The sequence below is a fragment of the Dendropsophus ebraccatus genome, chromosome 12 (genome assembly GCF_027789765.1).
Source record: "Dendropsophus ebraccatus isolate aDenEbr1 chromosome 12, aDenEbr1.pat, whole genome shotgun sequence".
Taxonomy (NCBI): domain Eukaryota; kingdom Metazoa; phylum Chordata; class Amphibia; order Anura; family Hylidae; genus Dendropsophus; species Dendropsophus ebraccatus.
The window spans coordinates 28,926,282-28,952,073 of record NC_091465.1 but is presented as its reverse complement, the minus strand read 5'-3'; the positions used below and the strand labels follow the sequence as shown (position 1 = coordinate 28,952,073).

The 25,792-nt window shown below is 40.6% G+C and overlaps 1 protein-coding gene across 5 annotated transcripts in view; it reads right to left on the bottom strand.

Annotated features, from left to right (window-relative positions):
- The window catches only part of PLCH2 (phospholipase C eta 2), a 518,781-nt gene that overhangs the window by 55,307 nt on the left and 437,682 nt on the right, over positions 1-25,792 (bottom strand). For all 5 annotated transcript variants that reach the window (XM_069948824.1, XM_069948825.1, XM_069948829.1 and 2 more), the window contains 2 exons: positions 8,758-8,916; positions 7,725-7,760 (listed from right to left, as the gene is read on the bottom strand). In XM_069948824.1, the coding sequence (XP_069804925.1) occupies positions 7,725-7,760; positions 8,758-8,916 (195 nt within the window). The remainder of the gene's footprint in view (positions 1-7,724; positions 7,761-8,757; positions 8,917-25,792) is intronic.

Genomic DNA, 25,792 nt, shown 5'->3' with positions numbered 1-25,792 from the left:
TCCCAAACATACAACTGATCAATGATAAAGTCATGCCAGAGCGCGGTCTATACAGGGATGTAGAAAACATCTGAGAACAAAGGACATTTGTGGAAAACTTTTCACCAGTTCCTTTGTTTTCACTCTTTCTTCGACAACAAACAGCAATATTCATTTGCAAGGTTTTTCCTTTCAGCTATCTAAGCCAAGATTCGCATGAAGTGTCAAAGAAACCTAGAATTGGTTATGACGGGTACCATAAGGTGCATTAAAAACAAGAGCATATGGTTACATTCATTGAGGTGAATATGTAAAATACACAAACAGCAGTATACTATATATAACATAAAGCACATGTAAATAATCCAACTGCCATGCGGGAATAAGAATACCCATATATATATTTATAAGATAGTCCACAATGTCTTGTAGAAATCTCTCAGATATAAGCAGCTCTATGACTGAAGAAACAAGAGAGGCTTGCCAAGTCTTCCTTACAGGGGTTGTCCGGGATAATCTGGTACTTGTGGATCCTGCTGGGAGGGTGGGGGACCTGTCAGTAATGCATACTTACCCGCCAGATCTCAGGTCACCCATTCTCAGTGTTTTGGAAACATTCTGTGACATCCTGCTCTCTCTGAAAATGGCTGGTCAGCATTGATCCTATACTGACCATCCACTTTTGGAGGGAGCGGGACATCACCAGATGTTTCCAAAACACTGACAGCAGCAGAGAACTGGCGGACCAAGATCTGGCAGGGGAACGGGATAGGTAAGTATACATCACTGACATGTCTTCCGGCAGGATCCACAAGTGTCAAATCATCCTGGACAACACCTGTAAACAATGTATACATCCTTCATGTGTGCTATATGGATGAGTTACTGTTTCTTCATTTGTTTAGTGTGTTCAAAAATGGTTGAGATTATATGTATATTTCTAATAAAGCCTGGATGGTGGAGGCATTTGGGAAATAAGCAGCCAACACTTAGGCCATGTGAGCTGTCAAAAGCAAATCAATACAAATAAAGGTTTGTTGATACAATTCTGTACTTTCCATACGGATAGTTAAAGGGTTTGCGTGGTTTACAAAAATGATTTTCATATACACCATTAGCCCCGTCTACTATCTAACTGGAGAATGGCTACAGAAAGAGAACATCTTTGTCTAGAAGACCCAGTGTATTCATGCATAACATTTGCAGCCCATTGATTTCTCGCAGACAACATAAAATGCTTAAAGGCTATGGACACCTTTGAAATGGAAAAATTGATTTTTACACATGACGGTTGTTACCTGAAGTTGAAAACAGTGCACTTAGTCTAAATGGGCTGTCTGGGCATAAAAATATGTTTTTATAGATGGCTGAGATGGTGTAAAAATAAAAAAGCTGTGATACTCACCTATCCTGGTCCCCAGCAGTTGTAACTTCTTGCTTGTTCCTGGTTCCTTCTGTGCATTGTCCCAGTAAGAACTGCCTGCTCATCGACTGAGGCAGGACACCTTTGCAGCCAGTGATTGCCTGAGCAGGTCAGTCCCTGTGGGGGGTGTCACAGGAACCAGATCAAAGTAGGTAAGTATCACTTCTTTTTTATCTTTATACCATCATCAGTCATATCTAAAAACATTTTCATCCCTTGAGAACCATAGAAAGGGATTATGCTATTTGAAAGCTGGTCTGGGGGTTACTTTTATTCTGATAAGGGATATAAATGTTCTTTCCAATTTAGGCTGTACAACACTTACCAGATGTTACATTGCTATTTTCAGTGAATGTGATGCTACCAGTAGTGATCAGCTACCATGTGATACGTTATACAGAATAATATTACGTGTAAATTGCTCCAGCTAACACTGCATTTTATACACTGTAAATGGGTAGAGAACAGATAACCTCAGGGTCTGGATTGCTCGGCACAGGAAAATACATTCTACAGATCACACTTCATTACATTTCTAGGAAACCAAATGATGGGAATAGTGATGCTCCCATTACTACGGTGCTTGGTGCCTCTGGAGTATAGTAGTGCATGTAAGTCACAGGTCTCGTGGTCCCTATTGTTGTGTACAATGGAGTAATGTGCCAACGTGTGGTTCCTCTATGAAGCGCCATAATCTCTAGGGTAGACTATTGCAGAATATGGATCCCCAGCTGGCCATGAGAGCAATATGATCCCAAATATACCTGTGTGCTTGAGTTGTAAATGCAATTCATTTGTATAGGGCCACACTCAGCATGTTTTCATAGGCAGAATCAGAATCCTAACACACATACTAGAAACACAATAATCATTCCCAATAAATTACCAGTCGTTATAATACTGAGAGGTAAAAAATGATATGCAACACTACACTCCATGGAGCTAGTGTAAATTGTAGGGGCCTGGTACTGAAAACTGATGGCATTAACATGGCTCTTACCATTGGCCCTTTATGGAAAGGCTCCGCATATACATCCCATTGAGTTGGCAAAGTGTGTCTTATAGGCAATGATATGCTCCTGGGGGGTAAAAGTATAAAAAGTATTTCTAGTGCCATCTATTGGGAGGTAGCTTTAATATAAGTTGACCCCTTAAAAAATCTTTAAACATGACTAAGGATTATTGGCCAAACCGGAATCTTCTCTCGTCAGTACGAAGCAAACCGCTGGCTGTCTTGGAGAAATAGGTCTCCTTCATCAGACCACCAAGCTAGTATTGTGTCTCCTTCATCAGACCACCAAGCTAGTATTGTGTCTCCTTCATCAGACCACCAAGCTAGTATTGTGTCTCCTTCATCAGACCACCAAGCTAGTATTGTGTCTCCTTCATCAGACCACCGTACAAGTATTGTGTCTCCTTTATCAGGCCACCAAGCTAATATTGTGTCTCCTTCATCAGACCACCAAACTAGGATTGTGTCTCCTTTATCAGACCACCAAGCTAGTATTGTGTCTCCTTTATCAGACCACCAAGCTAGTATTGTGTCTCCTTTATCAGACCACCAAACTAGGATTGTGTCTCCTTCACCAGACCACCCAGCTAGTAATAGATAGGTGGCACTAGAAAACAAATATATTCATTCTTTACATTCTGAATATGGAGGCACAGGGAATCGGTTCCATTGATAAATTCTGAATGCTCTCCCCCTCTGCTCAGTCTCAGTACAACATGATAGATGTTTTTAGGTCAGACCATTCACCAGCAATCCCTAGCATTTTTTTTTATATAATGCTGACTGGTGTTAATAGTGTTCCGTTCCCTAGTGGTGTCCTACGCGGTTGCCTTCCCGCTATTCTACCCCATGTGCCGGTGTGTGCTGCAGTGCAGATGTTCCCCCACTCTCCATCCCCCTAATGATATAAATCCCGCTTTGTTCCTACAAAATCCCTTCACATGTTCCAGTTTCTTAGATTTACAATGTGGAAGCGCTATTAAATAAAGAAAATATCCCCAAATAATACAGCCAGATAGGGCTTTGACAATGCCTTTTCTTCTCTCTCTCCATTAAGTGATCATTTGGAAACTTTTATTAACACGGCCATTACTTAATTCACTAGGAGCGTGTAATGCGGAGGCTGCGGGGAAGAGATACAGTGTTTACAGGCGGCCACAATAAAAGGCTACATGTATCGCTGCACTCCAGTCCGACACCAGGAGCAGGGAGCATTGTGAACCGCTATAGAAAATATGAGCAGACAAAACATTTATCATGATTAAAAGGAAAAGACAAAGGCGGCCATTACTGCTATAAACCAAATTAGCTAAATTAGCTATAAACGTCTCCTACTCGGAGTCTCATTATATTTTAGGATTGTCAGTGATTACAGCGCACTCCCCGGCATCCTCTGCCGCTATTACACTGCGGCCAAAACATTTTATGACCGGATTTTCTTTAATCAGCAACACCCAGAATACAGTGCAGGAAAACACATTTTATACCTAGGAGATATATGAACAGATCAAGAGATTTATTCCACCGTGTATGTTCATTAAAATGGAACCATCAGGATAATCTATAATTTGTCCTTCAGGTATGTCTTGTGAAGATAACATGGACCTAAAGGGAAACTCTAAGGTCAGGTCAAAAAAGAAAAATGCCTTATCAATAAGGGAATCATGTGCACCTTTTCATTTGCTTTCTTTTGAGACTGTAACCGCCGCTCTATATTACTCATATTATTCATTTTTTAAAAGGTTCCATTCACCCTTTACTTCCTGTCTGAGCTGAAAGTGCACGAAGCTCAAATCCTACATGTCCCAGTATACTCTTCTGTTTCCAGACCCTCCATCAAACTCACTCAATGTATCCTCCCCTCTTTTTCTGCGCCCTGCCCCCTCCCTGAATGCTCCCATCTTCTTTGATCATGCCCACTGTATGGCAGCAGCGTTTGTGTGCCCAGCCCACTAGATGACTCCCCTCCTGCGCTGCTAATCGGTATTCCAGGCATCTTGAGAATATTCTTTCACAACATGGTTAACAAATATAAAACATCACACCATGCACACTTACTCATGCACACTGTACAAGGTTGTACCGATCAGATGCTGACAAATAGGGCATTGGTAAAACTGACACCAATGTGGAGGTGGCGCCCTACTCTTTGTTTTTTTGCTAATTTCCTTAACAAATTAGTGAGGATTCGCTTTGCAGAATGAATCGCATTGCGATTCACAGCGAATCTTGATTCGACAGATTTTGCTTTGCTCATCTCTTCATATGACCTAATTGACCTTTTCTGCATCTAGCATGAGAATGCATGCAACGTCCTAGGATTTGTCAGGAAGGGAGTTGGGGGGCATAGAGGATGCACCCCTATCAAATACCTACACTGCCGTTCAAAAGTTTGGGGTCACATTGAAATGTCCTTATTTTTGAAGGAAAAGCACTGTACTTTTCAATGAAGATAACTTTAAACTAGTCCTAACTTTAAACAAATACACTCTATACATTGCTAATGTGGTAAATGACTATTCTAGCTGCAAATGTCTGGTTTTTGGTGCAATATCTACATAGGTGTATAGAGGCCCATTTCCAGCAACTATCACTCCAGTGTTCTAATGGTACAATGTGTTTGCTCATTGGCTCAGAAGGCTAATTGATGATTAGAAAACCCTTGTGCAATCATGTCCACACATCTGAAAACAGTCTAGCTCGATACAGAAGCTACAAAACTGACCTTCCTTTGAGCAGATTGTATTTCTGGAGCATCACATTTGTGGGGTCAATTAAACGCTCAAAATGGCCAGAAAAAGAGAACTTTCATCTGAAACTTGACAGTCTATTCTTGTTCTTAGAAATGAAGGCTATTCCATGCGAGAAATTGCTAAGAAATTGAAGATTTCCTACAGTGGTGTGTACTACTCCCTTCAGAGGACAGCACAAACAGGTTCTAACCAGAGGAGAAAAAGAAGTGGGAGGCCGCGTTGCACAACTAAGCAAGAAGATAAGCACATTAGAGTCTCTAGTTTGAGAAACAGACGTCTCACAGGTCCCCAATTGGCATCTTCATTAAATAGTACCTGCAAAACACCAGTGTCACCATCTACAGTGAAGAGGCGGCTGCCGGATTTTGGGCTTCAGGGCAGAGTGGCAAAGAAAAAGCCATATCTGAGAGAAAAAGATTAAGATGGGCAAAAGAACACAGACATTGGACAGAGGAAGACTGGAAAAAAGTGTTGTGGTCGGATGAATCCAAGTTTGAGGTGTTTGGATCACAAAGAAGAACGTTTGAAAAGATGCTGGAAGAATGCCTGACGCCATCTGTTAAGCATGGTGGAGGTAATGTGATGGTCTGGGGTTGCTTTGGTGCTGGTAAGGTGGGAGATTTGTACAGGGTAAAAGGGATTCTGAATAAGGAAGGCTATCACTCAATTTTGCAACGCCATGCCATACCCAGTGGACAGCGCTTGATTGGAGCCAATTTCATCCTACAACAGGACAATGACCCTAAACACACCTCCAAATTGTGCAAGAACTATTTACAGCAGAAGCAGCAGCTGGTATTCTATCATAGGTAATGGAGTGGCCAGCGCAGTCACCAGATCAGAACCCCATTGAGCTGTTGTGGGAGCAGCTTGACCGTATGGTACGCCAGAAGTGCCCAACCAATCCAACTTGTGGGAGCTGCTTCTAGAAGCGTGGGGGGCAATTTCTCCAGCTTACCTCAACAGATTAATAGCTAGAATGCCAAAGGTGTGCAATGCTGGAATTGCTGCAAAAGGTGGATTCTTTGACGAAAGCAAAGTGTGATGTAAAAACAATGTTATTTCAAATACAAATCATTATTTCTAACCTTGTCAATGTCTTGACTCTATTTTCTATTCATTTCACAACGTATGGTGGTGAAGAAGTGTGACTTTTCATGGAAAACACTAAATTGTTTGGGTGACCCCAAACTTTTGAACGGTAGTGTACATATTTTTAACATACACAATTGATATGACAAATGTTTATAGCAGTAATATCTTATGCTAGGACATAACCAATCCTAAGCCTGGAATATGAGCTACTCTTCAAAGTGATTGTATAAAAGCCCATAGATGCACATTTTGCTGTAATTTTCAGTAATAAAGACAACAGTAGTTTTCCCAAATGAAACACAAATGTCCAGCAAAATATAAGAACCAATACACATAAGAGCACGTAAATACTAACGTTTAGTCAGTAGTAAAGCCAAGACAGAATCAATCTAGCTGTTGGGAAATGTATTATATGTCTATACTATACCCTGCAATCATTACACTTTTCTTTGCTGTACTTTATTATGCTATTCTCTACTGAGTTGTAGTTCACTTAAATGTATTGTTCTGCACTGTATGAGTACGCTGCCTTTTACTCTGGTTTACCCTGTATTATTTAATGTTTATGAAAAATTCTTAATAAAAACAGATAAAAAAGTCAATAGTTATGGCCTGCCGTATACTAACACTACCTTATCCTATGGATAGGTCATCAATATTACACCGGCGAAGGGCCAATTCCTGGCACCCATACTGATGAGTGGTTGAAGGGGCTGCATTTTTAACAGGCTGGACAACAAACATCAATGGGCTATACCGTTAAGATAATCACCGTCCAAACTCTTTGATTTTATATTGATCAGCCTTTATATTAGATCAGGGTGGGGAATCTTTGGCCCTCCAGCTGTCACAAAACTACAATTCCCACAATGCCTGGACAGACAAAGCTAAAGCTAGATAATTAGAGATGAGCGAACTGGGTGCGGGTTCGAGTCGATCCGAACCCGAATTTTCGGCATTTGATTAGCGGGGGCTGCTGAACATGGATACAGCCAATGACTATATCCATGATTTCCACATAGCCTTAGGGCTTTATCCAACTTCAGCAGCCACCGCTAATCAAATGCCGAAAGTTCAGGTTCGGATAGACTCGAGCATGCTCCAGGTTCGCTCATCTCTATAGATAATGTATTGGATCATAAGCAAGACCTGCTCTCTTCTGATGGCAAATGTTGGGTATGAAAAATTTGGCAGGACACCTGCAGATAATAAGAGTCTGGCCTTAGCTAATTCCCCTCTTTCAGAAGAGAAGGACATGTATATATGGTGAAGTCTGGAGAAATGGGAGGATTATATGGCCTAAGAACCTATGTTATGCTGAGTTTTATAATAGACAGGTTGAATGAATGAACATATAAATAATAAACCTGCATATACAAAGATGGCTACCCCCAAAATATCCAAATCTACTGTCCATTAGAGAATCAGACTTGAACAAATAAGAGTAAATTTGACATCTTACCGATGATCTTTCAACTGCAGGTCCGGAGTTACACTTCTGTAAAGACAGTATAAGAAATTAATATAGAGAAAAACATATTAAAGATGCTTTATATAAAGAGACCAGCATGTAGCATTTAGATGGATGGATAATCGTGCCTATCCTACATAAATATAATTTGTGTTGATGAATATTCCTATGAGAACTGTCCCCTCTATAAGATCTGGTTGCTACATGCTCCCTTCATAAAAGGCAGTCATGGGGATGACCTGTATGTTGGGTCAGTATTAATTTTTTAAAACACACTAAAGTCACACTAACATTCATGTATGGGAATAAGTCGCCATCATGTGATATGTATCTTGCATCAATCTTAGCTTTTAGTCACCCTCACAAGAGCATGTACTGTGTATAGCTCTATGTATTATAAATTAGGGGGAATTTCTTATAAGCAGCTATAAGAAATTAACATATATTGGTAGTAAAATTAGTTTCCTATCTTTCTGTGGTCACTGCTTCTGTTGACTTTTTTTTTGCCCAGCTTTCTATTTAGTGTACATCCTTTAACAGAATCCTTTTTTGATGCTGTACAGTGTGGCAAGGAATTTAGTCAACTCTCTCCCACCCAGAATGTGGCAGCATCCTGTAAGTGCAGAGTTGACTGAATTCCGAGATTCTAAGTCTGTTACAGGATGTTCACTAGGCGGTGTTTCAATGAGGATAGAAGAGCAGATTTTGCATCAGATGTAGAATAAAAGCATAAAAAAAGAAAGAAAAGTATTAACATAACTTAATTTACCAATATAGTCATCAGAAAAATAACATGATACAGATCAACGGGACTGAACATTAGTAAATAAGGGCAAATAAATAAAAATTCTGTTTTCCATCCCTTGTCTTCATTCATTGTAGCATACAAAAACAAAGACACGACAACAGATTACTGTAATACAAGCAACAACAAAAAAATAAACAACAATTTTCTACATGCTGTGGAACAGATTCCTTCAATTATTCTGCAATTTCAGAAAATATGGAAAACAAAGCATTGCACCTTCTTTATTTCGGCTTTCTGGCTGTTTTTCCCAGCGGGTGGCAATGTGGTGACTGTAAAATTGTTAGGATCCTCACAGTCCCGGATTTTGGATTCCTTCATCAACGAGTCAAGTCTCTTCTTTGCTATGTTTTCCACTTGCTTCCTATTGGTGGAAGCCTATAGATATGATGGAGATACATGAGTGAAATTTGCCTGTGCCTTTACAAGCATAAGGATAAAAATAGACTCTAGTCTTGTGATCCAAAAGTAAGTACCCCCATGGAGGGCATGGTAACCATGCATGCAGTCCGCGCGCGGTCACAGGCATAGGCCGCAGATACCCAGTCAGATCAGATTTTGCGCCACGTGAGATAATGATGTCTTTATTGAATGGTTGGTAATGAATGTCTTAGATGAAACATCTACAAATATTAATTTAGCAGGAAAAATTCTGGGGACTTCACAGGAGCTTTTGAAGGCTCATACATTTTTAAGTATTTCCATCACGCAGTCTGGATACACGAACTTCTTACAAAATGACTAAAAAATGGAAATCTGTCTCTTTCTTGTATTAGCTAATGGGAGATAATGAAAGGGTGAGGATGGGAGGCAGAGATCGGGCAAAACCAATTTCCAAGTTTACTGATTTTAACTATCGCTCAGAAATCTTTGCTTAAGATCTTAGAATTGCTTGTCTAAACATTAAACCTTCAGCCCAGTTTCAAATTGGTGTGGCCTTGAGCGTCTGTGCCCCAGGCCTGCACCGCCCATGTGTCCCTTCTCCCCACCCTCTTCATCATTAGGAATGCCCCAGGCAAGATTTCTCCTATTGATCACCTGTCTGAATACTGTATATGTGCTGGATTGTTAAGGCACATGTGCAGTTTTGAGACAGGTGATGATTAGGAGAAATCCTGCCTGGGGCATTCCTAATGATGATGAGGGTGAAGAGGAGGGATAGAGAGGCAGTGCAGGCCTAGGGCACAGACACTCTAGGTCACATGAATTTGACACAGGGCTGCAAGTATAAAAGTTTTTTTTTTTTTTGGACAATAACTGCATCTCCTGCCGAATGGACCCCAGGACAGATCTTGGATTCAAAGCAGCTATCTGAAGGTACAAGCGGTTCGGAGCGAGCAGATTGTGGGTACAGAGTCGCTTTAACTTATTGAGGACTTTGTTTGCTCAGTACAAACATGCATGCATCCAGAACCTACATACCCACCAGCATAAATTTGCAAACAGCTTTTATATGGATTATAGAAATTGTACTCCAGCCATTACCCTATATATATCCTATAGTACCCATGTGCTATCTTGCTTAACCATTAATGGGGTATTCCAAATAACAACACTAATCCCCAATCCTGTGAATGGGAATGGGATCTTACAAAGATAGCCAAGTACAACACTCATGGACAAAGAACGGAGCAGAGGCGTACATGTGCGGACACTTTATTTGAAACAAAGTCTTGGGGCCCCATCAAGTAGATCGCAGAGGGTCCTCCTCAATCTGACATTTATAGCCTTCTCAGGTGGATAGGGAATAAGTTACTTTAATGCTGAATATCACTTTAAGTATTATGAAAGGCATACTTCAATACATTATAGAAAATTTGTCCTATTAAACAGAGTTAGCCCCCCTGGATTCTTTTCCTGGATGGTTCTAATATATTTATATTTAAGGTGTCACGGTCACTAAAAAAAATAAATAAAAAATTGACGTGTCAGAGATATGAGAAAAGTTTTGACCGGTCCTCTCCCAGATTTGTGTCACGTGATCAGTCGGGCTCATGATGTAAGTCTACAGAGCCCAACTGATTTTGCTGGCACAGAGCTTAGCGTGGTCTTCTCTCAGCTAGTTCTTACAATCGGTACAGGTCTGACCATGACCGATCAGAATATTTGAATATCTCGAATGTTTTCTATGATGGCAGTGACACTAACTAAATTTACTCAATAGGAGGACTGCAGGAATTAGTGTTCTGGACCCCTAATACTAGACACAGAGTCTTCTACATGTTACATAGACATAAATAGGGCACCTAGCCTATAGTTAGCAAAAAAGAATGCACAGGAGGGTTAGCACAACCAGGAGCCGCGTGTACTCTACAATGCCAAGTCTTAAAGACCAATAGTACTTTGCACAAATTATGTGCCTTCCCCTATGCGGCCCATCCTGGAAGAAAAGATGGAATGGGGAGGTGGCCATGTAGGAGCACAATGCAGGAGAGGGTAAGTACTATTGGTCTTTAGGAATTGTGCATATTTATGTGCCTACCCCTACTGTATGTGGCCATCCTGGAAGAGAAGATAGGATGGAGAGGTGGTCATCTAGGAGCGCAATTATCTTCATTGCAGTTTATGAAAGTAGTGAAACAGTTTCAGCAACTAAAAGGCTATTTCATGTAGGTATGGTCTCCCCCTTTCTGCAGGGGTAAGGGGATTTACCTGATAAGTGGAGTCGTGGACCCGTCACATATCAAACATTTATGCCACATGCTTTCAGTGCGTCGTACATTTATTGGTAATGATTTATTATCAATGAAGGCTGTACTTAAGGGGGTTGACCACTTTATAGTAAAATTGTTCAGTGTACAGTATCAGTAACTGTACTCACAGCACTTACTGACAGCAGCTCCCTGTGTTCCTAATAGAGCTAATATCAGACTCTTCTCCTCCAGGCTGTGCTGTCTTGCAGTATGGTGAGTCTGTCCATAAGATGGCTGACATGGAGAGGCATGTGACCATGCCCTACCCCCAGTGTCCTCCATTGAGCCTGTATATGCCTATGGTGGACACTGGGGGCGGGGCATGGTCACATGCTCCTCCATGTCAGCCATCTTATGGACAGACTCACCACAGAGCAGGACAGCCTGAATTAGTGGAGTCTGATTGTAGCTTTATGGGGTACACAGGGAGCTGCTGTCAGTATATACAGGGAGTTCACTTACTAATACTGTGCACTGAACAATTTTACTACAACTTGGCCAACCCCTTTAGAGGGGAAACTCATAGTTGAACTATATGGACAATGACGGAAGACAAAGGCTGGCCAGATTTTCGAGGGTGATAGTTGCTCTTTCTTGCTAGTCCTCTACTTAGGCTATCAGACGGGTGGAAATGAGGTACTCTTTATGACATCAAAAAAGATATTGCGGGAGATTTATCAAACAGGTGTAAAGTAGAATTATCATAGTTGCCCCTAGCAACCAATCAAATTCCACTTTTCATTCCTCACAGATTCTTTGAAAAATGAAAGGTGGAATCTGATTGGTTGCTAGGGGCAACTAAGATAAATTCTACTTTACACAAGTTTATTAAATCTCCCCCATTTTCTTTATGAGACAACCCTTTAAAAAAATCCAATTGGCTGCAAGTTCTCCATTAACTATGATGATTATTCTTCTTTTCTCGCTGGCCTCATGAATGTCTCGAGTAGACGGCTGATGAAGCTAATCAGAAAACTTTGCATAGTTTCCACCTTTGCCCAAATGTCACAGTCGATGTTTCTCGCTGTGAAAGAAATATCAAATGACTTGCGTCTGGAGAATTTCAACACAGAGTAAAGGCAGAACCTTCCATTCGTTAGCGGTGAATACATTTTCATAAATCGGCTCAGAAAAAGAAATGCAGCTCGAATAATGGGTCAAGCTGAAAAGTTTCAGAGTCCACGGATTAATATTTTAAATAGTAATCGGCATTACGTGGCAGTGTTAAAACTTTAGATTAGCATTTAAAAAAAAAAAAAATGAATGGCATGGAGGAATACAATAATTTGATATGAATCAGTTTGCAGTGTGATTTCAGTACCAAGAGAAAGAAATATCTCGCAGCAAAAAAGGAAATTGACTTCTAATGGAGAAAAACCTAGAATCCATTCTGCCTCACAGTATAATTGCCAGGCTCGTCTCCAACGATCGAGTTATTAGCCTTTGCCTAACCCTCATCCAGAAAGATACCATATCTACTAATATATCTGCCTGGTAAACTTTCATTCCAGGAGGATTCGTGACATCCATGGTCTCCAGATGAACTATTTCGAGAGAAGGACTTTTATCCTAATTACAATTAAGTACGGCACAATATCATTGGCTTAATAGGTTGCAGATTGCCGTTTAGGCTGTAAGAGAATTTACGGGAAAATAATAACCTTCATCAAGAAATCAATTCTCCAATATTTCTCACTCATTCTCAAAGCTATAGGGGTTGACAAGTTTTCTCTATCTAGACCAGGGATGGGGAACCTTCGGCCCTCCAGCGGTCTCAAAACTACAGCCAAAGCTTCGCTTTGGCTGTCCAGGCATGATGGGAATTGTAGTTTTGCAACATTTGGAGGGTCAAAGGTTCCCCATCCCTGGTCTAGAGGATGAACTGGGACAAAACCATTCTTCCATTTTTAGAGGGACAACATTTATATCATGTAAATCTATTTCATGGACTCTGTGTTGACTATGTACTATAAACATATCACTAGCCAAGGGTTAATTATAGTACTTCTATTAAAGAGGTTGTCCAGGGAAAATTAACTTTTTTTTCTATCCACAGGATAGGGAACAAGTAAGGGATTGCAGGGGTTTGACCTCCATACCCTCCGGCGATTTCCGTATGGGGGTCACTTTTTTTTTGCTATGAATACAGTTGCTGGTAAGACACGTGACCTGTGGCTTTATCGATTCCCATGGAACCGCCAAAAGGTGGCTCCCTAATAATGAGTAGAGCTACCGGAAAAAGCCAAGTAAGCACTTTCCGACTTATTCTGCTCTTTCCAGTGGCTCCCTAAGAATAAATAGAGCTACTAGAATAAGCCAAGTAAGCACTTTCCAGCTTACTCGGCTTTTTCAGGTGGCTCCCTAGGAATGAATAGAGCCATGGGTCACATGCTGTACCTGCGTCGGACACGGTAATCTCCTATTTGTCCCCTATCCTGTGGATAGGAGACAAGTTAAAGTGTCACCGTCGTTATAACTATGAAAATCGAAATCAACAGTAGATGTGATATAAAGCAAGTTTGCAATTTAAATTCATTATTTTTTTTTAGTTATCATGGAAAACACAGCATTTCTTGTTTTACGACACTTTTTTTCTTAAAAAACAGGAAACAGTCAGAAAAAAAGGAAGTTCTGTGTATCCCAGGCCATCTGAGCGCTCACAGAGAGAAGGCAGTCATGTGATAGACACATTGAGCCGTGACTCTCTGTACTGGACGGAATTCCTGTTTTTTTTTTCAACCAGCAAAAGTCAGAAAATCTGCCTTCAGGAGACTGGACCTGGATTTCTGGTAAGTTCAGCTTGGTTTTACAGCAGGATAACAACAAAAAATAATGAATGTAAATTGCAAACTTGCTTTATATCACACCTACTGTTGATTTCGATTTTCAAAGTTATAACAACAGTGACACTTTAAATTTCCCTGGACAACCTGTAACATCTATATGGAACACTCTGCGTTTGAATTATTTATGCTATACAGATTTAACGCTTGGAGAAAGCCAGGCATCAGTGATCTGTCTATATTTGAGGCCTAGAATCTTAAGTCCTCTCAGGAGCTGTGGACAGAATACACTATTTCTAATACTTTCATTTACCAATATTTGCAGTTGCAACATGAAGTTGAGGTACAACAAAGAACAATTGATTTGAGCCCAAAGGTAAATGAAGCTACTAGTATGACTGTATTAGCTTTGGGAATTTATCTCCATGCTGTATAAATATTTTTTGTCTTGCTTTGTTAAAGGGAATCTCTAGCTCTATATCGGGCTCGGTGTGGCAGACACGGACAGATTTTTGATAGGGAGATAAAACAAACGATTCCTTCCCATGTCGTAACTGACGGCTGTTCACAAAGTTATAAAATCACTTTTTTTAATCTCATAGAGGTGGTGCATGTACACCTCCTCTCTTTCCCACCTTCTTGGCTTCTTGCTCTGTACATTTCTCATATGGGGCAAAGAGGGGTGGAGGAGGGAGGTGGTGTGCATGCTGCTGCTCAGCACCACCTCTGCAACAACACTACAATCATTTTATCTATCAGTACATTGCATTTACAACAACCTTTATGTCACCTGGTCTCCACTGACAGCCTATGTAGTGACAACTTGAGACTTATCAGGATGGCTAGAAAAGTCATAGTGCAATACTTGATAAATGAGAACCCCCCCTACACACTGACAATTTATTAATGAGGTTAGTTGGGTGCTTAGTCTTCCTAGCTGAAATGCTGTTTCTTTACATTGCTGTTCAATGTGATGTTAACTTAAAACTTTAAAGTGGAATATGTCAAAAATTATAGTATTTGTGTGTATTCATTCCTTATAAAAAGATCTTATTTGATCAATTATAAAAATTTATTAGGTCACTGCTGACCCGGAGTCCACAAGACACAGTAGATCATACTTGATACTAAAACTGCCCAGTAGGACCACATCGGGAGATTTAAAGGGGTTACCCAATGCTCCAAAAACTTGGCCACTTTCTTCCAAAGACAGCACTACTCCTGTCTCCAGTTCAGGTGTGGTTTGTGGTAAGCTCCATTCACTTCAATAGAAGTTACAAATCCCCACCCAAACTGGAGACAAGAGCAGTGCTGTCTCTGGAAGAAAGTGGCCATGTGTTTGTCTTGTAGGACTAAAAAAACATAGCTGATTACTTTCAAAAACAGCACCACACCTGTTCTCAGGTTGTCAGTGGTATTACACCTCTGTTTCATTCATATCCAATTTTTTTTTTGTAATCCTAGATAATCCCTTCAAAGACACCATCACCTGAGTATCCCCCCACCGAGCATTAAAAAGTTGTAACAGGTTTAAAGAAGCTGTGGGAAATGATTGCCTGCTCAACATAATAGGCAGTCTGTGGCCAATTAACGTTAATGGATTCAATGGCTATGGACACCTTTTATTCTTGCTTTGTACTTTATACGGTTGAAAATACATTTCCCGTAAAGGTCTTTTGCTTTTACATGTTACAGAAGATCAGCCTAACTGGTCTGTTTCCAATCTGTATCTCTCATCTCTACCAACTTCTAAGACGATTCATGACCAGAGAAAAGTTGGTCTTTGATGGTGATAAATTAGCATAGAGGTTGATTCAAGAGAAGAAAGCAGCAACCATGCAACATGCACAAGACATCTCTAGTCTAAGCCCTTTAATTGGTCCATGGAGCTTGGTAAGTGGCCTATTGCTTGATTACTTGGTCCACTTCCTCACTGCATAATTCTATGTTCCCCTAATTACTTAATTATTTTTCCATATGAATTAGCTCCAAAGTGTCCTTGAAGATCTGATCTAAGACGCAAATTTTTACACTCAGCTAAATTCCCTTCCGAGTCTCCTGCCGACACCATTAATTATCTCTATGTAGCATTGTCACTGGTGGGCCGGTAATATTGTTACACAGCTTTAGGTGAAGTCAGCAAAGTAAGTTTGCTTCCCCCCATCATCTTCTCTTATTATTTGAGAGCACAGCATAACACTGTAATAATTATCTTGCAGAAACACGATAAACAAAGATTCCTTAACCATTTTCTATGTTATGGAAAGATAATTGGTGAGAATTGTTAAGGGCCTATTACATGGGTCGTTGGGAGGAGCAAACGAGCTGCCGCCGATATTCAACGCGGCTGCAGCGAGTGGGTGAGTGCGGGAGGGGGCGGCGGGGAGCTGCGGGGGAGCTGCCCGGGTGATCGCTGATCGTCCGGGCAGCCCATAGGATATAGCAGCGTCTGCTGCCAATGCTCCTATTCAATGGAGCGACGGCAGCAGATCGCTGCTATATCAGTCGCTTGTTTTTCAACATGTTAAAAAACAAGCGACTGCAAAGATCAGTCGACATGAACGATGTCGGCTGATCGTTGCACTCTATTCCACGTGACGATTATCATCCGTAGCGGCCGATATCGGCCGAATACGGACTATAATCGTTCCGTGGAATAGGGCCTTTACTAACACTGTAAGACGTCAGACCGTTATTGTAAAAACCTCCTTCCACTCATATCAGGTCCACTGGACGCAGGTCAAAGAATCAATAAAGTGCACAGTGCTGTATAAGGCTGGGTTCACACTACGTATATTTCAGTCAGTATTGTGGTCCTCATATTGCAACCAAAACCAGGAGTGATTAAAAAAAAACACAGAAAGGCTCTGTTCACACAATGGTGAAATTGAGTGGATGGCTGCCATATAACAGTAAATAACGGCCATTATTTCAATATAACAGCCGTTGTTTTAAAATAACAGCAAATATTTGCCATTTAATGGCGGCCATCCACTCAATTTCAACATTGTGTGAACAGATCCTCTCTGTGTTTTTAATCCACTCCTGGTTTTGGTTGCAATATGAGGACCACAATACTGACTGAAATATACGTAGTGTAAACCCAGCCTAAAACTGTATAAAATTAGACCCAGTGCAATTCAGAACCGGGCTGGTTTCTTTCTCAAGAGTCACAGTCCTGAGGAAGAAACCAGTCCGGGTTGAAACGCGTTGGGTCTAAAAATAATTTTGACAGTATCTGCACCGTGCACTTTATTGATTCTTAGACCTGCGTCTAGTGCACCTGATATAAGTGGATGGAGGTTTTTACAGTTATCATAACCCCTAGAGGACCATGGAGAGTGGATGCGGTCAGGCTTTGTTGAGAGTTGTGCCTCATCCTTTCACACAATTACCCCCAGGTGAAAGTTGCACTTTCATTGATACCTCACCGCTTGTTTAATGATCTACACAATGGAGTGCTGCCTTTCTTTTCTTACCAGACTATTAGGGACCCCCCCCCACCCACATTTTAGCTAAGATAATATTTAAATGTTTACCACTCAACACCACGTGCCAGTTTATTTCTATACATATCTTTATAATGGTCAGAGCTCCATTTTTCTGAAGCAGAGCTCCAGATTCTACTTATTCTGGCTGCCTGCAGATGCCTTCAGAAGGAGGGGAGGTTACTGGACACCAAGACCATACGCAGTAAGCTTCCACACTCTTAGTACTGGTTACTGCAGCTAGCCAGGAGTTTATTGCCCTATTAAAACTATACAATTATACTAAATGGAATTTGAAACTCTAAAATTCAAGCAGCAAAGAGGAGGAGATAGTGGCAGCATCTTGTATATACGGTATATGTTTTATATAACTTAAATTGTCACTATTGTGTTAAACAACTTTCCTCCACTTGGTAACCTACGTGGTCTGTAACATATTAGTAAATTGCTTCATTTACTCCCTAGTTTTCTCACTTCCTGCAAGCTTGTTTGATGACTTTAGCAGCAGGTAGTCCAAGACAGAATGCAGGATGTGGGGCAGGGATTAGCTACAGCTATGCATTTGTGAGTCTGAAATGTGTAGATGTTAGCTGAAGCTGATCCCGTCTGCCTCTCCCAGAGGGTCCAGACTGTGACTGAAAGGTAAAGCAAGCTTTCTCTACTACTTCTTACCATCCATGAAGTTGCAGGAAACTTTCCATATTGTAATGGTGCTGACAGTGTGCTGTAGTTGGCAGTCCTCTAGTGAGCATGGTGCCTTTTGGCCATTTGTCCTCAGGTCTCCTACTGTAATGAAGAGTCAAAGAAGTTGTGGCTCAGCGTTTGTGCCGCACTCTGGCACACCTCACCACTGTCTCTTCTTCTTGAATAATTAATGCTGCTCGGCCTCCTGCTCGCTCAGCTGTCAGTCAGTATCTGCCAACAGAAGACTGATCTGCAATTATATATAGTTGAAGCTGTGGGTCAAGGGGTACATTACTTGTTTAGAGACTACTAGCAGGTCTTTCTTTGGTTTAAATCCCCTGATGGAAATGAAATGCAATTCTTCTTTTTTTTTTTTTATTGTATCGTTTTTAAAAGTGCAAAGAATTCCTAATCAGGTTCAAATTAGTTCAGTTCATTTAATACAATAATGATTACATAATTAATTTTACATAATTGTATAAAAAAAACCAAAACAAAATTATAAAACTAATTTGGACTAAATTGGGAATTTTAAAAACTTTAAAAATTATACAATAATGAGAAGAAAAAAAAAAGAAGAAAAAACAAAGACCGATACTTCATTTAGGGGATTCGAACGTAAGAAAGAAAGAAGGAAAGAAAGAAAGAAAGAAAGACTTGTGATCTCTAGACAGGTGATTTACCCCTTGACCACAGCTCCAAAACATTTGGGCTCAGAGATTAAACTATTTAGGCCATGCAGCATTGATTATTTATGAAAAAAAGGGAGGAAGGAGTGGTGAGGTGTGCCAGAGTGTAGCACAAACCATAAGACACAACTCCACTTTAACCCTTCAATCCCACAGATACATTACCAAATGGCACCATGCTCACTAGGGGACTGCCAGCTACAGCACACTGTCAGCACCTTAGGTAGGGCCTGGGTGCTGACAGATTACCTTTATGTCATTATAATTATAAGCTGTTTACTGCTTAGCCCTTGACTGCTTTTGTAATGTAACCCTTTCTTGCTGTGATACTGCCGCTGCCCCCCCCCTTTTGGCTCACATAGCACCTTGCAAACCCAGTGCATCAATAACCAATTTTTCCTACTGTAGAAACAAAACTATTCCCCAACCACAGTGTCAGCCTATCAATTCCAGTGCACTTTCTTCAGCACTATGTCATGGTATATAGGGGGCTCTGGTGCTGTACCCTGAAATTAATGTAATAAAAAACAGTTGTGTACCAGGAGGGAGGCTGTTCATGAGCTTAACAACAACAGTGAGACAAGAAAAACAAAAAATCATCATCTTGTCCCCACCCTAAATGTTTTATCTAGAAAAACCATGTATGTTTTCAAAATTCTTTTGAAAGTATACACTCACCGGCCACTTTATTAGGTACACCATGCTAGTAACGGGTTGGACCCCCTTTTGCCTTCAGAACTGCCTCAATTCTTCGTGGCATAGATACAACAAGGTGCTGGAAGCATTCCTCAGAGATTTTGGTCCATATTGACATGATGGCATCACACAGTTGCCGCAGATTTGTCGGCTGCACATCCATGATGCGAATCTCCCGTTCCACCACATCCCAAAGATGCTCTATTGGATTGAGATCTGGTGACTGTGGAGGCCATTTGATTACAGTGAACTCATTGTCATGTTCAAGAAACCAGTCTGAGATGATTCTAGCTTTATGACATGGCGCATTATCCTGCTGAAAGTAGCCATCAGATGTTGGGTACATTGTGGTCATAAAGGGATGGACATGGTCAGCAACAATACTCAGGTAGGCTGTGGCGTTGCAACGATTCTCAATTGGTACCAAGGGGCCCAAAGAGTGCCAAGAAAATATTCCCCACACCATGACGCCACCACCACCAGCCTGAACCGTTGATACAAGGCAGGATGGATCCATGCTTTCATGTTGTTGGCGCCAAATTCTGACCCTACCATCTGAATGTCGCAGCAGAAATCGAGACTCATCAGACCAGGCAACGTTTTTCCAATCTTCTACTGTCCAATTTCGATGAGCTTGTGCAAATTGTAGCCTCAGTTTCCTGTTCTTAGCTGAAAGGAGTGGCACCCGGTGTGGTCTTCTGCTGCTGTAGCCCATCTGCCTCAAAGTTGGATGTACTGTGCATTCAGAGATGCTCTTCTGCCTACCTTGGTTGTAACGGTTGGCTATTTGAGTCACTGTTGCCTTTCTATCAGCTCAAACCAGTCTGCCCATTCTCCTCTGACCTCTGGCATCAACAAGGCATTTCCGCCCACAGAACTGCCGCTCACTGGATGTTTTTTCTTTTTCGGACCATTCTCTGTAAACCCTAGAGATGGTTGTGCGTGAAAATCCCAGTAGATCAGCAGTTTCTGAAATACTTAGACCAGCCCTTCTGGCACCAGCAACCATGCCACGTTCAAAGGCCCTCAAATCACCTTTCTTCCCCATACTGATGCTCGGTTTGAACTGCAGGAGATTGTCTACATGCCTAAATGCACTGAGTTGCCGCCATGTGATTGGCTGATTAGAAATTAAGTGGTAACGTGCAGTTGGACAGGTGTACCTAATAAAGTGGCCGGTGAGTGTATATACACTTAAAGTGTAGCTATCATTTAAACAAACTTCTGACATGTCATAGTGAGTGTGTATCGTTGGGGTCCAGATGCCGAGACCCCCGCTGATCGCTAAACTGAAGGGGCAGACATGCTCAGCAGCACGCACACCCTTCCACTTCATCCCCACTCTAAGCAGCTAATACGTGAGGTCGGTGTTAAAATGAAAACCTTTGAGACTTCCAGTTACAGAATTGCCGGAAATTACATAGGCTTCCATTATAATTTTGTTGACCATTCGCATTAGCAGTTTATAGCAAAAAAGAAGGGGCAGTGTGTGTGCTGCTGAGCGCATCTGCCCTTTCATTCTAGTGATCGGTGGGGATCTTGGCACACGGACCACCACAAATAGAAACTTCTGACACATCCCTATGACAGTATTGAGGGCTGTAGACATATTCAATTTACTAGTATAAAACAATCATTTGGTTCCCATGTTATTACATGTAAACATATGTTTTTTGTCTTTCAGTTCTGTATAAGCTTTATGACAAAGCTCCATCATATATATCACATGGTGGCCATAGACGCTGTAGTACCATGGCCAACATTGATTCAATTACAGCTTCTATGGACTCCAGTGGCGGCCTACAAGAGAGCCGGGATCAGTATGGGCCGGTTGGTAACTCCTATAGGGCTGCGTGTATAGTCAGTCATCTATTGACTCTATAAACAGTCAAGTGTTACTAGATATTGCTTATGCTGTTCATCTGTTCATTGCCGTAAATATCCATATGCTTTTGTTTCCTCTGTAAGGAGCTGATGAAATAGACAATAAAATCGCATTTCTTTAATATTTGTAAACCCTGCACATGATAGAAAGGAATCTGTTCCAAAACTACAATGGGGGAGGCACAATAATAGAAGAGCACACAGAAGTCACAACTGCAGCTGAAATCACACTGTTTGTTACCAAATCTTATATGCTTATGTCTGGGAAAACCCCAAGAGCCACTGGTGTGGAAGGGAAATGGCCTGGAAGGTTTCTTCCTTAATAAGATTGCATTGTCGAGTGTCGACCAGACGCCATAGATTACTTCTACTGCTAGATCTCTTCGGCATAGAAGTCTTTAGCGCTGGCAAATCATCTGATCTGGACTTATTTACAATTATTACTCCATGTACCGATCACTCATCATGTGACTTTTTCATCATTTATTACCAATATATATCTAATAGCTTCCCCTAACTTGTTAAATGATCAAATCTTTATGGTACAAGAATAAAATTGCATTTGAACAACCACTATAGTACCCAATTGTACGTACATAAACGGAGGCCATTTTAGGATAGGAATGTTTTTAACAAGGGTCAGCTGTATGAATATGAGTATTACAGGGCCACTTTGACTCTGACGATTGACTGCCTGGTACTTGGGGGGGTGAGAGGTAGGGCATTGTTGCTGCACTGCTAATCCCCACCACCTGCACAGACTCTGTTACACTAGCGCTAAAGGGTAAGGCTAGGTTCACACTGCGTTTTTGCATTTTTTGCAAAAAACGGATGAAAAATACGGATGCATTTGTGTGCATCCATTTTAATTTGTTTTTCCACTCACTGCCATTGTAAAAAAAAAGGATCAAAACGGATCTGGTTTTTTTGGAGGAAAAAAAAACGTAGCTGACACTACTTTGTGTCCGTCAAAAAAAAGGGATCTGTTTTGATCAATTTTTTTTTACAATGGAAGTCAATGGAAAAACAGATCAAAACGGATGCACACAAATGCATCTGTTTTTTTTTCATCTGTTTTTTGCAAAAAACGGATGAAAAAAAGCGGATTGCAAAAACGCAGTGTGAACCTAGCCTAACTGTCAGAATGATATCGCCTTTGTCCTCTGTTAGTAAGTGAGGGTGAAGTGAAAAAGAAAGTTATTGGGCTATCAATCACACCTACTGCTCCTGAAATTAACAGGAAAAGGCACTTGCAACGTGGTAGTGGGGAGGAGGTGAGTTTAAATTTTTTTTTTTTAAACATGGAAACTTTTCTATCTAGCTAAGAACAACTGTTTAATATGACGAGAGCCTATAATGGGGACAGTATTTAACATTGGGGGGCAACTGTCCAAAGGGGTGTGTGGGTGGGGTGACAACTATCAACTTAGTGGGGGACAACTGTTTACTGATGGGGCAACTACCAATCTAGTTGGGGATAAATACTTCATTGGTTGCTAGCGGCAACCGAACCAGTTTCCCTTTACACCATATTTGATAAATCTCCCCCATAGTCTTTGGTATACTGGGTTTTATGCAATTACACTATGGGCTAGTACTTTTAGTCACCACACATTGGTATTATGTGCTTATGGTGTGGTCAAAATATTTGGCCTTTATACAATGTTGGTTTTGGTACAGTGGGTTTAGTTAAATAACCTTATGACTGTATAAGGCTTTGGCTGTCCACAAATGAAGTTTTGCAATAGCATCCCTGATATAGACACATAGGGGGAGATTTATCAAACTGGTGTAAAGTAGTACTGGCTCAGTTGCCCCTAGCAACCAATCAGATTCCAACTTTCATTTTCCAAAGTGTCTGTGAGGAAAGATAAGTGGAATCTGGTTGCTAGGGGCAACTGAGCCAGTACTACTTTACACCAGTTTGATAAATCTCCCCCATAGAGTTCTCTTTTCTGCTACTATTATTTACCCACACACCCGCGGGGGCAGCAGACCCGTCCTCTGTAAATGATAGCTGTTGCCTAAATTAAGAAATACATTTCGAATGAGAACAATTTAGAGTATCTATTTTTGTACAGAGGCAGGATATTGTCTCCGCTATCAATCATCTCCTCCTATACTACAGACTATTGTCATTTTTTTTTTGATGGCCAAACTATTTGGTTGAGTCCCATCATTGAAATGAGAGAATACATTATTCACTTTCTCCATATTTCTAGGTTGAAGACAGACATTAAATTAGAAAATGCCACAGGAAAAAGTGAAGCTGCGCTGGATTTGTCATTTCAATCTAATTCACCTCAGTAACTTCCAGACATTTTCCCAGTAACATAAGCGTTTGGTAACATGATGGATCTTGGATTTTTTAACAACCCATCATCACTATACGGGCCTGCAAGCAATGCGTCACAAGGGGTTAAAGACACCTACTAAGGAATGTGACATGGGTGGCTTTTAAGTGACATATCAGGTGTTATGTACAGTACCTTCCACTTCATATACGCATGCAACGATGAGCAGGAAACAAAAAGACAAACAGACCAAAAAGTCAAACATCACATAATAACTTAAAAGGTATAAAGAAAAATCCTGAAGCTCAAACATCATCTGTTCTATTGAATTTGCTAACTGTTCTGTATGTACGTATTGATTTACACATATCTTATGGATTGAGGAGAGCTATACAGGGCTCATTGTAACTAAACTTTAATCAATGTGTGCTATATATATATATATATATATATATATATATATATATATATATATATATATATATATACACATATACATATATTTATTTTTTTTGATGAAAAACATTTCCTGTGAATATAAAAGTATAAAACCTGTGAAATCAGTAAGGGAACCTGTCATTATTTTCATGCAGAGTTATTGGGGCGGTCCCAGAATCATTGGAGCGGTCCCAAGCAGCTTTTTCCCATCCCACCAGCCTCGATTGGTAGATCACTTCCTATACCCAAACAGGAAGAGATCATTCTAGGCTGGTGGGACAGGTAATAGCCACAGGGACCGCCCTGATGACTCGTGGTTAAAGTGCCGCTGTGGCTCCGCCCTCATGTCTAATTACCGGGACCCAGAATTAAACATGGATTTTTTTTTTTAAATGTCCGCCTGCTGAAGACTGATGGGCACAGCGTTGGAGAGCTGTGCCCAGCAGCTATAAGGTACTAGGGTCAGGTCATTGTCCATCAGGGAAGTGATTGGTTTCCTTTAACCCTTTTAATGCTACATGCAGTACGATAAGACATATTTTGATCAATGTACAGAGAAAAAGATACCAGATATATAATACCTCCACAATTCTGTCTCCATACACTAGTTTGATGAGGCTTGTATCCACACACCATAGTATGACATGTATGTGTCAGTTTGGTGTTTATATTACATTCTCACACATAGTCTTAGTATTACCACAGGGGTTATTCTATTGGTGCGTTTGAACCTTATATCTAGTACCAGTTCATTGGTTCCCAAGGGCCAGCTACAATGATGGCATAGCCCAGTGCACTTGTAGTGTATGCCATGCTGTTACTACGACACCCAATCTCTATGCGTAAAGGACTAAAATATTCTTCTACAAAAAAAAATTAACTCTCCCCTATTGTTGGGTTCATCAGATCCTGTGACACATTGTACTGTTGCAATTTTATTTTTTTTTCAAGAAATCAACAGGGGTTGTGATTGTAAGCAGTTTTACAATATACTTCTATGTTGAAATCAATGTTATACCTATGGCCACTAGGCATCTCCCTTTCTGTCAATGTCACATAAATGGCTCAAAGTTGATTGATAGCCATTCATGAGCATGCACGAAGCAGGACAAGTCTACAGTGTGTGTGTACAGCTTCTGTGCATCCACATTCAGTAGCAGAGAATCCTTTAGGGTGCTTGCACTATATGGTCAGCTCTCCTGTCACACAGCAGCAAAACCTCCTGTAACCACACAGCAACAATATATTGACTGAATTGTTGCATAACAAAGAGCATTGTCTCCTGGTAAGCTGTAGAGCTGAAAATATAATTAGCAAAAGTTAATATAATTAGGCTAAGTTAATTGCTCTCAGTTGATATACAACCAGCATGATGAACAGGTGTCTTTCCTTACATAAACGCAAAGGACGGGGACCATATTTGCATAGAGCACAGTTTGCCCATATGTATAACATTAATTAAACATGAATAATAAAATAAATAATAATAATAATATAAAATAATAATAATAGTAATAATAATAATAATAAAAATAAAATAAAATACAAATAATAAAAATAATAAAAATAATAATAATAAATAATAATAATGCAGAACTGCTTGCG